At 46.6% G+C, this 15373-nt stretch overlaps 1 protein-coding gene across 7 annotated transcripts in view; it reads left to right on the forward strand.

The window, feature by feature from the left end:
- Positions 1-208: 208 nt before the first annotated feature.
- The window catches only part of tcf3b (transcription factor 3b), a 31749-nt gene continuing 16584 nt past the window's right edge, over positions 209-15373 (forward strand). For 2 of the 7 annotated variants that reach the window (XM_063201369.1, XM_063201367.1), the window contains exons 1-8: positions 209-710; positions 3800-3896; positions 5779-5851; positions 11151-11221; positions 12699-12771; positions 13458-13498; positions 13743-13875; positions 14699-14745. In XM_063201369.1, coding sequence (XP_063057439.1) covers positions 3822-3896; positions 5779-5851; positions 11151-11221; positions 12699-12771; positions 13458-13498; positions 13743-13875; positions 14699-14745 — 513 coding nt within the window. In that variant the 5' untranslated portion in view covers positions 209-710; positions 3800-3821. The remainder of the gene's footprint in view (positions 711-3799; positions 3897-5778; positions 5852-11150; positions 11222-12698; positions 12772-13457; positions 13499-13742; positions 13876-14698; positions 14746-15373) is intronic. The other 5 variants (XM_063201370.1, XM_063201368.1, XM_063201371.1 and 2 more) reach the window with 4 other exon arrangements.

Here is a 15373-nt window from a genome sequence, read left to right on the forward strand (position 1 = left end):
CCTCACCAGCCACTCTGCTGAAGCAAGCGTCAGGGCGGGGGCCGTCCTAGTGTTCGAGCAACTACTGGTTAGTTGAACTGTTCGTCACATGTATTGCTTCTGGATTGGCCAGACCCCCACAGTTTATCTCTCCATCTCGTGCTGCTCCGGCATTATCAAAGCTCTCTCCCCTAATTTAAGCCTCCGCTATAAGGTATAGTTCCATTTATTTGTTTGGGTTTTAGGAGTATTCCTTATTTAATATCGAAAGCGCCGACATAATCAAAGAATACTAAGCATCGAGTAATTATAAACGCTTACATTGTAGTTGGTTCCGATCTATCGATTCCTCTCATTTGGGCGTTTGAAATTAGACACCGTTGGCTTTGAGGCCCCTCTTTCCATGCGGAGGGATACGTTGTTGCTACCAACAATGTGGATGGAGGTGGTTAAGATGTCTACTAGAAGAATGAAATCGCTACAATTGTAACAACAAAAAGGAAGTCGTGAGTCTGGCAACTGGAGACTGTTTATAGTCGAACAGGTTACACTGTTTTAGCACGCGGATTGCTTATCGAAGGAAGGTCGTGGAGCAATAGAAGACTTCTTGCAGCGCTTCCCAATGTTTTTCGGACGCAGAGGTTGAAATTCTCCCCAAGTTTTATGTGTTTTTCCTGCGAGATTCAGCCTTTCTTTTTCTCTGTTGGATGTCAGACGATTGAAAAAGAAAGGTAAAACCCCTCCTGTTGCTGTCAAATGTTGCTTCACAGATATGTTTTCGTCACATGGTAATGATAAAGTTTGGGTATGGTGGCCTTTGTTGAAGGTTTCACTTATTCTGCCTCAATAACTCAAGTTTGGGGATGCGTGCCTATGTGAGTGGGGGATGTGAAGTTTTTGTATGGTGGCAGAGAAGGTGGTGAGTCCAGCTAGTGGTGTTGCTGAGGTGGTCTATGCGCCAAGCTACCATGAGGGAAACCACTCCTTTGTTCGCTGTTAAGATATGGGTGGAAATGAAATGTTGGGAGTTGTACTTTTTCAGTATTTCGACACGCGAATAGCATATTCCAATAGCCTACGGCCTATAGTGTGCGAGTTTGAAGACAACCAACCAAACGCAGTCGTATCTTTTCGATTATGAATTCGCTCATAGTTTAACGTTAACCGAAATTAGTATTAGCGGGCCGTAAAGTCTCAGCCCAAGTTTTGGTGTATGTCGAAATAGTCTGAAACGTGAGTATATCAACCACATCCACATTCCTTATTAGTTGGGAATAAGGTTATTTCTCGAAAGTAGAACCATAATACTGACTTTGTTGCGTATTTGGCAGGAAATTCCTTATGGCCCCCAACCCCCACAATCTCCTCCTCTTTCCTCAATTGCAGTCTCTGGAGTGAAAGTTGGATATTTTAACGAGGTTGTGTTTGGTATCCAGAAAAAAGTGTTTGTCAACGCTATATCCGTTAGTATCCAACCCACGATACAATGTTATTGGGAATGCCCAAATACACTTTTAACGGTTACGCATCCATTGGGCTACAGCTTGATTGTCACTGTGTTACGCTATGCATTAGTTTTCCATTATGCTACCATTGTGGTTGAAATACCTTACACATGGCAGCAGAGTTTCTAATAGTTTGGCTTATTAAAGTGTTTTTGCTGCCTTGAGGATGAAGAATTAGGGCCTACTGGGCTACCACATGAGCTAAACATCGTTGCCTTAGCGAAGACAGCCCCAGTCTTTGCAGATATTCATTTGGAATTCAGTCTATGGACATATTACTACACTGTTGTATAGTGTTTTAGAAATGAATTGTGCTCTCGTGTTGTAGGCTAATTGGCCTCCAATAAGTTGTAGGTGAAAACATTGTGTTAGAGCTACGTTACATCCCGTTGACGAAGAGCAACAGTTGCGCTTGTTCCACCAATAAAATGGGACCGTTCCTTGTAGCTTACCGTAGTTCAGGGCCTGTTATTTGGTGCTCTGCATGCTCTCCTCCTCAGGATCAGATATGTTCCGAGTTATCAGCTGAACATTATGCCAATTCTCGAATTAACTTGGGCATAGTGTGTATGCCTATTTTCTTAACGCGTATGTTGTTTTGCTGTCCTCGAAATGCCAGTTTTCCTTGGAAGAAAAGGACCGTGTTACCAGTAGCCTTAGCAGCCCCATTTTAATAGTGAAATCAATTCGATAAAATATCAACCCATTGGAATGTTTGGCGACTCTCATATAATACATTTCAGAGCGTGATTGTTCAGAAATTTGTCTAGGCCCTTGTCCAATCAAACCGGTGAAAATATCAGGCAAAAGCCATTGGACTCCTACAGGCCCTGTGCGTCCTGACACTCTTGTTAAAGCAACCGTTGGAGAATAGAATCATCTATTGTCATCCAGTTGATCTTCATTGTTAGTATGGATGGCGCACCTTGTGTGTTGTTGTTCTTAAATTACCAAATATACTGTCAATTCCTTTGAGGATGCCTACAATAGACATTGGTATGGGCAAATGACTCCTCCAATGATGGGCCTGCTGATAAACATCTGACCCCATCATTGCCGTTGGGAGTTTCAGGCTTGCATTGCTGAAGATGCTAAGAAGTCACATTATTTTTAAGAAGTATGGGCTCAGTGTAATGTGGCTTAATTGAGTCTTACCAGAACAGAATTTAATTATGGAAGATGGAAAAACACCTGTTGACATCTGAACGTTTTTTTTTGATGGCCTCACAACATAGCAAAGCATTTTAGCCTCAAAGTGTGTGCCTATCCTGTCTTTTGTGACACATGGAAGTCTAATTAGAATATCTTGCGGTTTGTACTTGGCAAAATGCCATCAGTTTTACAGAGACTTGTAAAAGATCTTTTTATTTCTTCAGAAAAGTGATCACAACAACTTAGCCGTGTAGTGAATGGAGTTCTGAATTTCTGAGGAATGGAGGAGAGAATCAGCACCATGTTAACACTGGATGTTACAGGTGTCAATGTGATAAACATACATTCACCTGTCATTTTGGAGGCACCACTGATGGGCTCCTGGCCAGTTAAACAACTGATGGATATTTGTGGTAATGCAGCGCACAACTGACTTTGTATTCTCACCAATTCACCAGGCGTGAAGTTAATTTCACTGTCAGCACTGACTTGAGAATGTGTGCCTTATTTGTTTGTTTTCTTCAAGATATGCATACTTCTAAGAAGCGTTCGGAGATGGAATGCTCCAAGGGTTCTTGCCAGAATTCCTGTGTATACATGTTCCCTTTTTATTTTGTGGTTTTACAGCTGTCTGTGATGTTTTTGTGCATTATAACTTGAATCACACAATAATGGGTAGGGTGAAGTGTCAGATGTCTCTTTGTAGCCTCGCTGGTGTGCTTTTGTGACCATGAGGGCCAAGTGTTAGCTTGCTCTTTGTTTGCCTTGGCCCAAATGCAGAGTGTGACTTTTGAGCCCCCCTAGAAGTTGAAGTACCACCTCACGTTGGCTAGCCATCTCTTGTGTGTAGCTATGGTACACTTTTCCAAGAGTATACTATACTAGTTAACTCGAGTCTGGGCAGCTGTTTTTTGTGACCTGATCATGCAGTTGACTGTTGCACTTTTTTTCACCAGTCTCCTTTGTTGAGGCACTGCAGAGTAGAGTGAAAAAAAGAGAGAAACACCTCCCCCCTTCTCCCCTCCCTTCCCCTCCCCTGGTAAGAAGAAAGGCCTATCTACCAATGTTTGTTGTTCCAGAGCTACGGCCTTGGGCCTTGGGTTCTCTGCTCTGCCCCGTTCCGTGTAGTCAGCTTACCCCATGTGTGAATCTCTCTCTCGTAGGGTTTTGTAAGCACAGAGGGGCATGAACGAGCAGCAGCAGAGAATGGCTGCAGTGGAAACAGACAAGGAACTCAGCGACCTCCTGGATTTCAGTGCGGTAAGAGTGAGTGGGGGAAGGGTGTAGGACCAGGGCTCTAGGACTGCCGGGAGGTGGGTGGGTGGGTGGCTTGAGAAGGAAGAGGGAGGGAGGGAGGGATGGAAGGGAAGGGGAGGGGAGGGGAGGGCCGGCTTTTGGGAGAGGAGAAAAGTGAGGGCTCTGAACCGTCCATAATGATCTTTCCAAAAAAAAAGAGAGAGAAAGAGAGAGAAAAAATATCAGTCAGGTCCCCCATCCCCACTATCCCCCCCCCCTTGCTTGTGTGCTATTGACAGGTTTTGCTTGCACAAGCTTTTGACAAAACCCCAATGGGGAATAGCACCCCCAAACACTTCCCACAATTAAGACTGACCTTGTCTCCAGCAGACTCATCGAATCTGCAGTTTGATGTCATGCACACAGTGACAGGTCATCCCACATGGTCCCCAAGTGCCACCGAGTGATAGAAGTTGCAACTGTGTCGTTAGCTGGGGGGGTGGGCGAAAGGATTCAAGGCCTGTTGTGTATACCGTGGTGGTGGGGTAGCTTCTGTATCGCTCCGTAATGCTGCTCCATCCCTGGCCTCGTCTCGTCTCGGCCGGGCCCCCACCCTCACCAGCGCGGGCATGCCGCTGTCCCCCTGTGGAGACGTTGGGCACGATGGCCGGGCATCTCTGGCAATCGTGGCTTGTAGTCGGGCAGGCGGGCAGAGGGAGCTGGACGCCCAGATAGAGTGATAATCCCTGTTTTCACTGAGTGGCCTGCTCGGGCCCTAATTGATTGTTATGGAAAATTGCCATCCTCCACCATGGCAAGGCTATGAATCCTAATTATGAAACTACTCATAATCAGGCTTGCCAACCCAAATGAATTACAATCTCGCAACTAATTACAAGTTTGACGGTAGTCACTCTTGTCAGGAAGTCTCCCGCGAGCCTGTAATTATTTGGTACCCCTTACGGAAGAAGGGTGACCAGAGCACCTTGACGTTTTGCTTGACAGAGAGGTATTCAAAGCACAAGATCAACATTCAAATGGCATGCAAAAGGCAATCTTTTTTCTCTCTCTCTCTCCCTCTTTCTTTTTTTTCGGAGGAATCCGAAGTGGTGGGTGAGGAGTACGGAGCTTGTCCATTGCCCCCATGAGAGCAACGCTCCCCCCTCTTCAGGATCCTGTCTAGGTCATCCTGTAGACAGAGGATGAGCCTTAACATCTAAGACACTATGCTACATCTTTGCACACATGTCTTCACTGTGTGCCAAAAGAGAGTATTGTGTTAAACTAATATTTTTTTCCCATTTTAGTAGACATATCACGGCATTGACTAAAAATTCACCATCAACACTAATGCGTTTTTCTATAGCCTCTATAGTACTGTTTGTCAGAAAGCGAGTTAGAATTGTGGCAGTATCCATTAATCTGTTATAATGTGTGCCAGTGCAATGAATATAATTGAAAACTAATTTGTGAACTCTCCAACACAATTAGCATTTTAAAGAGAAATGTATAACAGAGTAATCTTAAATGAACATGCTAATTTGCCTGCAAATGAGTCACTTGTTTCACATTGTCTAACTGTTGTGGCAGATACTTAATAATACAGGCTTTTGTAATGTGTCTTCACTGACAAGGCACGCAAACACTTTTTTCCTTGTACGGGAAGTGGTGATATGTTGTGAACATGCCACAAACTCATAAAACGAGTCTCCGGTTTCTCCATGCCTCATAGGTAGCCAGACAGTAATCGCCAGTGTAGGCGTCTAATGTCACCGTGGCCATGGTTCATCATTATGGCTATCTGAAACATGAGAACCCCCAAATAAAATACAACTATGCGGCGGCGATGATGCAGCTTAACCCTTTGTGTGTCTCTCTCTCTTCCCCCCCCTCCCTGACTCTCTAGATGTTCGCACCTCCAGTAGCCAACGGAAAGAACAGACCAATCACACTTGCAAGCAGCCAGTTCAGCGGCTCAGGTAAGCCCTTGAACTCACTTCTTTTAGCTGACATTACTGTGGATGTGGCAGTTGCATCATTCTAGCTCCCTTAGTTTGACCCGTACCCGTAGTATATATGAGAGGGGTGGTGTTCAGAGCTGAAAGCACCAATGTTGTATTAACTGGAGACGGTACAAGGAGTCCCCATGTCCTTCACGGTTTTCTGTTCAAACGGGTCGTGGGAGTAGTGCAGGCTCTCGTGAGGGCTTCACTTCCTTTGCCCAGGGACTCGTGGGCAGCCCAGCCCTTACGCTGGTTACTTTGATCTGGCTGCTTTGCAGTCAGGGAAGGACAGGGCAGGCTGTTGCATGTCTCAGTTTTTTCCCCCCGACTTTTTTTTGTACCCAGCTCTCTCTCTCTCTCTCTCTCTCTCTCTCTCTCTCTCTCTCTCTCTCTCCTCTCTCTCTCTCTCTCTCTCTCTCTCTCTCTCTCTCTCTCTCTCCTCTCTCTCTCTCTCTCTCTCTCTCTCTCTCTCTCTCTCTCTCTCTCTCTCTCTCTCTCTCCCCTCTTCTTCTGCTCTCTTCTCTTTTTATGCATCCGAAATTGCACACCAAAGTCAGGGCTCGAGGCCGTTTCGCCCTCTTTGAACGTTTTGTGCTGCCCGACAACACCTCTCCATCCACTGTCCGGGAAGTTTAGCCTGTGAGCACTGGGGTGCGTAGGGGAAAGAGAAGGCCTCCATACTGAAATGTGAGGCAGAAGGTACCTTAACTGTGTGGCCTTGCCTCCATGTCCACCTGAAATATTAAATGAACCCACATCCTCCCTTTTCACTCAGGGGATCAAAGCCGAGACGTTTGTATGTTTTTATGACTTGGGTCAGGCTGTTTGTATTGACTGCATTGACTCGATCAGTGGTGTAATCCCATGGGAAGGAATAGCCGCTACTATTTATGAACTATTTGTTGACACAGTCTCACAGTGAAGTAATCTTGAATGTAATGGGGGATTTGTTGTTTATTTTGTTTCGGCTGCTGCACCACGACTTAAGATTGTGGGTCTTTCCACTTTTTGTGTGTCGTTGAATGAGGTTTAGGCCAGCACAAGTCACTGTTAGTAGAAGGAGCAATTCAATTAGAAGCACAATTGCTTACCACCTCCTGGAAAGATTTCATTTTGCGCTCTCTTAATCCCATTGTTGTTGACCTGTATTATTTGAAGGTGTGAAATTTACACCCTAATTTCTTGGCATGCTCCCTGCAATACCATTCAGGGCATGCATTTGGGGACTTGGGACACACACCCGCACACACACACAAAAAGGCTTATGGACTTAAAAAGGGGGAATCCCCCCCCCCCTCCTCCTCTCCCCATTTGGAGTGTGAATTACCCCTCCCCCAGCTCAGCAGAGCTCCTCTCCCCCTACTGACCAGCAGGAAACGGCTCGACGCTGAAACAATGCCCCCCCCAGCCTTCCAACGCCAACCTTCTCCTTAGCTACCGCTAGCTGGCCCAGCATGGGGTAAGGCCTGCCGTGTGGGTAGGTGGTGGGCAACATCGCTATCTATCCAGTCTCAGTTGGAGGCTCATTTTAGGCTCACCACTAGCCAGTCCCAATAGGAGATCTGAGAGGTGGTTTGATCCATGAACAGAGGCGTGTTTGGTTGGTGAACTTTTCGTAGTGGAACTTGTTTTTCATTTTGGATATACTGCTTGATTTGCAGAACAGGATGTAGGGACTTGGCCAAGTAAAGCGGGTGTGTTTGGATGCTGGAGATGGTGTCGTAAAAACGTCTTGAAGCCGAGGAGGCAAAAGTTACGAGGTGTTACTGTGGCATGCGGAGTAGCACAAACATGCACCCCTTCACTCATTAACAGAAAAAAAGGAACAGAGCTAGATCTAAACTAACTTCTAATACCAGAGGAAAGCAAAGCATAGACAAAGCAAAGTGGGTCACAGAAAAAAAGTGATAAGGAGTGCAGAGGAGATGGAGGGGAGGGGGCAAAAAAGCAAAGCAAAGTCCGGCCTCTGCGATGATGTCACAGCCCTAGCCATTAGGACGTGCCGCGCTGCGGGAACGTTCCCCTGAGTTGGCCAGCGCTGGCCCGCCACGGCCCTCCAAGTCTGCATCTGTCCCACACAAAAGTGCTCAGAGGGGTGCTAATTGTGCTCCGCGTTGCCTCTACCTCTGCCTCTCGCTCTGTCCCCAACCCCCCCTCCTCTTTTGCTCTTGCTCCCCAAACTCCTCCCCAAACTCACCCCAAATCTGACACTGCTGTGAGCCTCGTGTGGCAGGCAGTGAGTGCTGGTAGCAGGGGTGGAAGTAGGAGGAGGAGGAGGATTGGGGGATTGGAGGTTGGGGTTTGTGGATGGAGCTGTGCAGCGCGGGAGCAAGAGTGCTCACACCGTGATGCTTTGGCCAGGCGTCCCTTTGCTCACCTCCGCAGCTGCCGTTCCTGTCACCCACTGAGGATGGGCCCATTTCCCCACAGTCACACCTCTCTCTGTCCCCTTCTCACCCCCTCTCTTTCTCCCTCTCTCTTTCTCCCTCTCTCTCTTTCTGTCATACTCTGTCTCTCTCTCTTTCTATTTATCTCACTCTCTGCCTCTCTCTCTCTCTCTCTTGCACTCTATCTCTCTCTCTCTCTCTCTCTCTCTCTCTCTCTCTCTCTCTCTCTCTCTCTCTCTCTCTCTCTCTCTCTCGCGCGCGCTCTCGCTCTGTCACTTTGCCTTCCTGCCCTTCTTTCTCTCCCTTTCTTCTTTTATTTTTCTATCCCCCTCTCTCCCTCCACCTCTCTCTCACACAAACAGACAGTCACGCAGACACACTCCCAGGCGCATACTTTGTAAAGAGACTCAACACCTTCTGGATGACCTGGCATCCATTGCCTTGTTTTGAAAGAAAAGCGCTCGATGATCAGATTCAAAGGCAGACTTGTGTTTTTTTGGTTTCTAGGGTTTCAGTTTTGAACAGCAGGTTTTTTTTGGAATGACTCATTTCTTTCAATGGCTCAGTTACTGAGAACCAGCCATCCTCTCCTCTTTTAGAATACACACAGGGCTATTCTCAAATCTGTCACACAGTACGAAATATTTTGTACACATTCAACTATGGATACACAAATCTACTCAGGGGGGAAGGCAATTGGGATATCCTGAAATGATCCCAGGTCCTCTGATCTTTTGTCTGCTGTGGAAATGAGTTGTAATTAGTGGCTGTGAACTGTTCATGGCTGGATTGGCAGATTGTTTGTCTGTTTGTGTGTGTACATATACTGTGTGTGTATTTATTCTTAAACCTGAATGCACATATTACCTATTAATAATGCATGCCCTATCACAGGATCCTGGGGAGTTTTGTTGACCTGAAAACGGGGCCCGATGCATTAGTGCTACCAAACAATGGGTAATTACAAGCCTGTCAGCCACCCCCTCCTCCTAAGAAGAAATACCATTTGTCCCCCTACTGAAGTACACTTCATAAGTCCCCATTGTAAAAAAGGGACTACAGAGGGAGTACTGCTTTCTTCCTACAGTAACTTAACCTACTTGTAGGCCTACTACTACCTAGCCCCGGGGCAATTTCTTTGGTTGCTGACGATGAAACAAAATGGTGCAAAATATCCCTCCATTGACAGATTTGTCTTGTTCTGGTTGTACCGGTGTGTCATAGCCGTCCTGGTTTCCTCACAGAAGCAACACGCGCTACACTAGAGTGTCTGTGTGTGCACCGCCTGCGAGACTACACCTGGCTTAAGTGCTTTTTGATGGAGGGCTCCCCTCAAAAGGAGCCGGCGCATCCCCGTCCTTTTATCTGGCGCTCGTCTCCGGTTTCAAATGCTGAGATGGCCGTCGCCCCAACACCGGGATTAACGTATCGGAACAAGCATCTAGAATTTAAGCAAGGATCGTATTGAATGGCCGGAGCCAGCCAGATAGTCTGATGCTCCCTGAGTCAGACCCCGCTGTATTTGTCATAGTCAGTGTATAGCGTGTGTGTGTGTCTGTGTGTTGCTCTGCTGCAGAGATGCGGCCTCTCATTTCTCTGACAATAAGTCAGTAAAGCAGCGAGCTTCCTTTCCTTTCCTTCCCCACCCCCCGCGCCTCGCCTCTCGTTCGCCGTGTAGCTGGAGGAGCCTCTATAGATCACCGCTGTCAAGGCGCATGTCGCCTGCCTGCACAGCTCCACTGCCTTCATCATTCACTCCTCCTCATTCTCTCTCTCTCTCTCTCTCTCTCTCTCTCTCTCTCTCTCTCTCTCTCTCTCTCTCTCTCTCTCTCTCTCTCTCTCTCTCTCTCTCTCTCTCTCTCTCTCTCTCTCTCTCTCTCTCTCTCTCTCTCTCTCTCTCTCTCTCACAAACACATACACAAATGCGTCTCTCTCCGTCTCTCTCAGCCGCCTCTCATTCTAGAGACTGCAACCAAGCAGCCATCCTCCCCCTCCCTCTCCTTTTTTTGCCTTGTCCCCTCACACATTTTTAATTAGACCCACAAAAAAACAGAAAGAAGATATGAATATTCATAAACCATCCGCATTAATATGCACAATTATGCAAATCAGGATGCAATTAAGCCCTGTGTCTCCAGAGAGCTTTGGTAGCATTAACGCGTAAGACAGGAGAGACGGGGAGAGAGGGTTATTAGGAGTTTCTGCTTCGCCAGTCTTTAAAATGCTTCCATTCTCAGCCATGATCCCCCCCCTTCTTTTTTGTGAAAAACACACAAATAAATAAATAAGGAATGAAAAAGACGGGAACACGTTTTGCCAAGTTGATTGACATGATTGCGACTTGGCAGAAACTGCACAGCATTTGTCTTCTGTGGGCAACGGGGGCTAAGTGGATGGATGGCGTTCAGTCGAAGCCAGTGCAGAAGCTCCGCTTTTTTTTTTCTCGTGCTCTCTGGGAAGCACAGACCCATCTAGTGTCCTCACATGTACTGTGTAGGCTTTTCGAATCGGGAAGCTGTCTGAAACCAATACACAAGTCCTTCTGCAGTCCCCAAACCCCAAGCCGTCGATACATAACAATGACTTGGATCTCTGAGCTTCTTCTGAAGCTAAGCCAAGTGAAGGAGTGTCTTTGTGTGACGGAGGGAGAGAGCGAGTGAGAGAGAGGGGGGAGCGTGAGGGTGAGCTAGACTATAGGGGTTAAGGCAAAAACAAGCATGATTGTATGTATGTATGTATGTATGTATGCATGCATGCATGTATGTATGTATGTATGTATGTAGTTTACATAGCTTTCTTGACTGACAGCAACCATGTCTTTTTGTTGTTTCCCTGAGTCCAAGGAGCAGTTTCCCATGCATCTCCTCTTTTGTGTATGTGTGTTCCAGGTATAGACGAGCGCAACAGTTCTGGTTCCTGGGGCCCTGGAGAACAGAGTCCTTCCTTCAACCAGGGCCGGGTAAGTCCAGAAGCTTCTCTCTGCTACTCGCCATTCATTAAGCAGTGCTCGTTATTGTGGTGTGGGAAATCTGTGCTCCACTCGTAGGTGTATCATTTGCATTCAGGTGGACAGATACTACACAGCATGTTCTGTGAATCTTACAGGGATTGTATGCAACTTTCAATTTGAGGCATTTTTAAATTGAGGATTTTATGTTTTCTGCCAATTGTCCAGTAGCAAGAGACTTGTCTGACTATGGGTGTCAATCTGACATAAGGCATACACACTTCTGTTAACACGCATAACATCCATTTGTCATGTAATAATACCATGCATCCAACTGCAGACTTCAGAAGATTTAGTAACCTCACACATGTTACATGGAGTCTCTTTATCAAACAAATAAAAATGTTGACATGCCTGAATGGTGCATGTGTATCAAATTCAACACATGAGTTTAAAACATTCAGTCACATCATGTACAACACACGTCAGCAATAATATCAATATGCTCACAACATTCTTTTAATGGAGATGTGCGTCTTTGGTTTTGACTTTGTGACACACACACACACACACACACACACACACACACACACACACACACACACACACACACACACACACACACACACACTTCAGTGCTTTTAAAATGGGTCAAGGACATTTTCTGTCTCTGGCATCCGAGACTTAAATGTTGAAGTGGTACCATCTTGAAAACAAAAGTTTGACTTTTCTAAACTTTACAAAGGCCACTTTAAAATGTCCCAAACGGACACAAATGTCCTTGCAAGAAAAATGGACATGTCCACAGCTGTCATGAGGATAGGTCTAAAAGGGTAATCCCCCTCCACCACCACACCACCCATACAAATTTATTTGTGCATTTGCCTCGTCCTTGGAAGGAGCGTAAATCAGAGTGGAACATCTCTAGAATTGTGCACCACAGTTTTTGTTCTCAGAAATGAGTATCATGGGAGCTGTATTTTTAGTGCACAGTGCTCACTACTTCTTCACATCTTTCTCTCTCACTTCTCCTCTTGATTTCACACTGTCCTCCCTCTTGCTCTCTCTCTCTCCTGTTCTCTCCATTATTGTGTGTGTGTGTCACTATAACAATCTTGCACTCATCACACCATGTGGTCTTCACTTCCCTCTCTTGCTCTCTTTCTATGTCTTACCTTTCTTCCTCTGTGTCTCCTCATCCCTCTGTTCCTCTCTGCTTGTTCCTTTCCCCACTCTGTGTTGCCATCCATCTCGGACTCTCTCCCTCTGTCTCTTTCTCCCTTTCTCCTTTCCTTTCTTGCTGTCCTCCTCTCCCTACATTCCCCCTTCTTTTTCCATCTCCCTCTTTCCCCATGGTTCTCTCTCTCTCTCCCTCTCTCTCTTTCTCTCTCTCTCTCTCTCTCTCTCTCTCTCTCTCTCTCTCTCTCCCTCTCTCTCTTTCTCTCTCTCTCTCTCTCTCTCTCTCTCTCTCTCTCTCTCTCTCTCTCAGGACTATGGCGATGGCTCCCACTACAGTGAGCATGACGGGCTCTCCTCCCCCTTCCTCAGCTCAGGGATTGCCGGTGGGTTTATCAGCCAGCACTCTGCTGTGTGGGAACCGCATGCCTATGAGGTCACACTCTGTACTCGCATCAGGAGAATCTCGGCCCTGAGACACACACACACATACACACACACACACTGGAATCCAGCAACTGTTCTGCACTGCACACTATAGCCCCTCTCTGGGAAATGCTCATCAGAGGATGTAGGATTTGAATATAGGCAACCTGTGTGTGTGTGTGGGAAAGAGGGAATGTGATTCTGCAGTGGGGAAAAGGAAAGGAATGTCTGTCAGTGTGCATGTGTGTGAACTAAAAAGGTGTGTGTGTGTGTGTGTGTTTGGGACGCAGCGCATGTTAAGGGCATTGAAGCGGAGAGCCTCCCCTGGGTTTGGCCTGGCCAGAGGCTTCTCGGCAGCTGAGCAGAGTGCAGAAGCGCGGGGTGAAGGGAAGGGAAGGGTGGGGAGGCGAGGCGAGGGGAGGGGGCTTCACTCTCACAACCCCTGTACCTACAGCAGCCTGTTTTTCACTTTCAGGCCTATTCTCACACATGAAAACACAACTTGGCCCTGTAATCGTTTCATCATCTGTAGGCTTTCAGAGCATGCTCTTGACTCACCAGAACATGTGCCTTTTTTTTGTCTTTCTCCCTTTCTCCGTACGGTACATATTTATGCCAATTTTTTTTCTCTCTTTTTCTTAAACAGGAAAGAATGAAAGGGTACCATACAGCTCCTTTGGGGGACAGGTAAGCTTTTAAAACACTCTCTGCATCCATCACAAGTAGTTCCTAGTAATAGTTGAGGGACAAGTTTGGTTGGGGGACAAGTATACAGCATGTTCCCCATAGAATGTAATGCCATGCTCGTAGCTGCCCCAAGGGAATTAGTGGAATACCTAGTGAGTTTTGAACATTCAGAACAAATTGGTCGGTTATGAGTTTCCTCTTGAGCTGCTAAAACATGCGGTTATGTTGTGGTGTTTTTCTTCAGCCGGGGTTCCTCCCCAGTGACATAGCCATGCCCAGCCCAGATGCCATGTCCCCCTCTGGCCTGAAGTCCGGCTCGCAGTTCTACCAGAACTACCCCAACAACCTCCGCAGACGGCCCTCCGACAGCAACCTGGGTATGAACAGTAACCGGAGAAAGTTCGTTTTTATGAAGAAACTCTGAATGCATTGTGTCTGTAAGACAAGATAGTGTTGTGCTCACTACATAATAATAAACAATGTATCGTATTAGTTTCATAGACTGGAGTTTTACACCATATACATGCATATACACCATATACATGCCTATTAGATTAGCTTTAGGCTTGTCTTGTAAAACTGCATTCATTGAGCATAGCAATGGCCCTACTTGTGATATGCCTCTTAAATATGCCTGTGATGTCATTCCATAACCTGAAGGTTCACGTTGTCAGCTATGTGGCTTTCTATGTTGCACTTAGTGTCTGAATTCACAGCCTGATGAATGTTGTGTAGAGGATTTTTGCCCATTTTTGTGGCGCCTTTGTATACATTTCAAGCCTCACATTAACTTAATTGACTTTTTGTGTAAAAGAAATTGGAATTAACTGTCACTGTCGTGCTATCACCACACATTGAACCAGAGCCGTTTGAGCTTTCTTTTTAACAGATGTTTGCAATGGCCCACCCCAGCTCCATAGCCCTGCACGAGGCCCTTTATTGTTGAGTCGTAACATCGCGTAAATGGTTTTGCTAATTTCCAGCAATGCGTTTTTGCGTTTGACTCGGAGCGATGTGTAAACTAACGCCAGGATGCCGCTGATGATGCAAATGAGGATTCTTTCAGTCAACAGCTTTTGTTAACCCCCACCCCTCTCTCTCTCTCACTCCTCTCTCCCTTCCCCCCCCCCCCCCACACTCTCACACCCTGTCACCCTCAACCCCTTATTCTTACTCCATCAATTCCTCATTCCCAAACAGACACCCAGCCCAAGAAGATGCGGAAACCCCCAGGCCTACCTTCCTCGGTAAGTACCCTCCCCTCTGGCAGCCAGCCTCCACAACAACAACACTTGTGTCTCTCTCTCTCTCTCTCTCTCTCTCTCTCTCTCTCTCTCTCTCTCTCTCTCTCTCTCTCTCTCTCTCTCTCTCTCTCTCTCTCTCTCTCTCTCTCTCTCTCTCTCTGTGCGTTCAGCACCACTAGTTAGGTGACAAGCGGCCCCTCTTCTCGTGCTAACGTGCTGCACAGCCCTGACAGCTGTAGGTTGGAACACTATGCAGCGCTACCAAGCGTCACCCATGTGCATGTCCTTGTCTTTTGTTTTCCTTTTTTTGTCATCCATAGTGCTAGCCTTATGTGTTAACTTCATGAATCACATTGCACAGAATGGCATCTGCCAGGCAATTATAAACACCCCCCCCCTCCTTTTTCTCCAGGTTTATGTCCACCAATTAGCCATTGCTGGAGAGGAGAAAAAAACCTATTCATTGGAAGGCCATAAAATAGTCGTAAGGAATAGTCACGTAAACACGGTCCATATTGTCCATATTTCTCAGCGCGTGCTAGTAGTGCAAATTACACTGGCTGATGAATCTCAGGAGAGTTAAGGGGGAACTGGAGGTGTGTACTGGGTGGTGGTGGTGGTGGTCGTGGTG

This window comes from Engraulis encrasicolus, chromosome 6 (genome assembly GCF_034702125.1).
Source record: "Engraulis encrasicolus isolate BLACKSEA-1 chromosome 6, IST_EnEncr_1.0, whole genome shotgun sequence".
Lineage (NCBI taxonomy): Eukaryota > Metazoa > Chordata > Actinopteri > Clupeiformes > Engraulidae > Engraulis > Engraulis encrasicolus.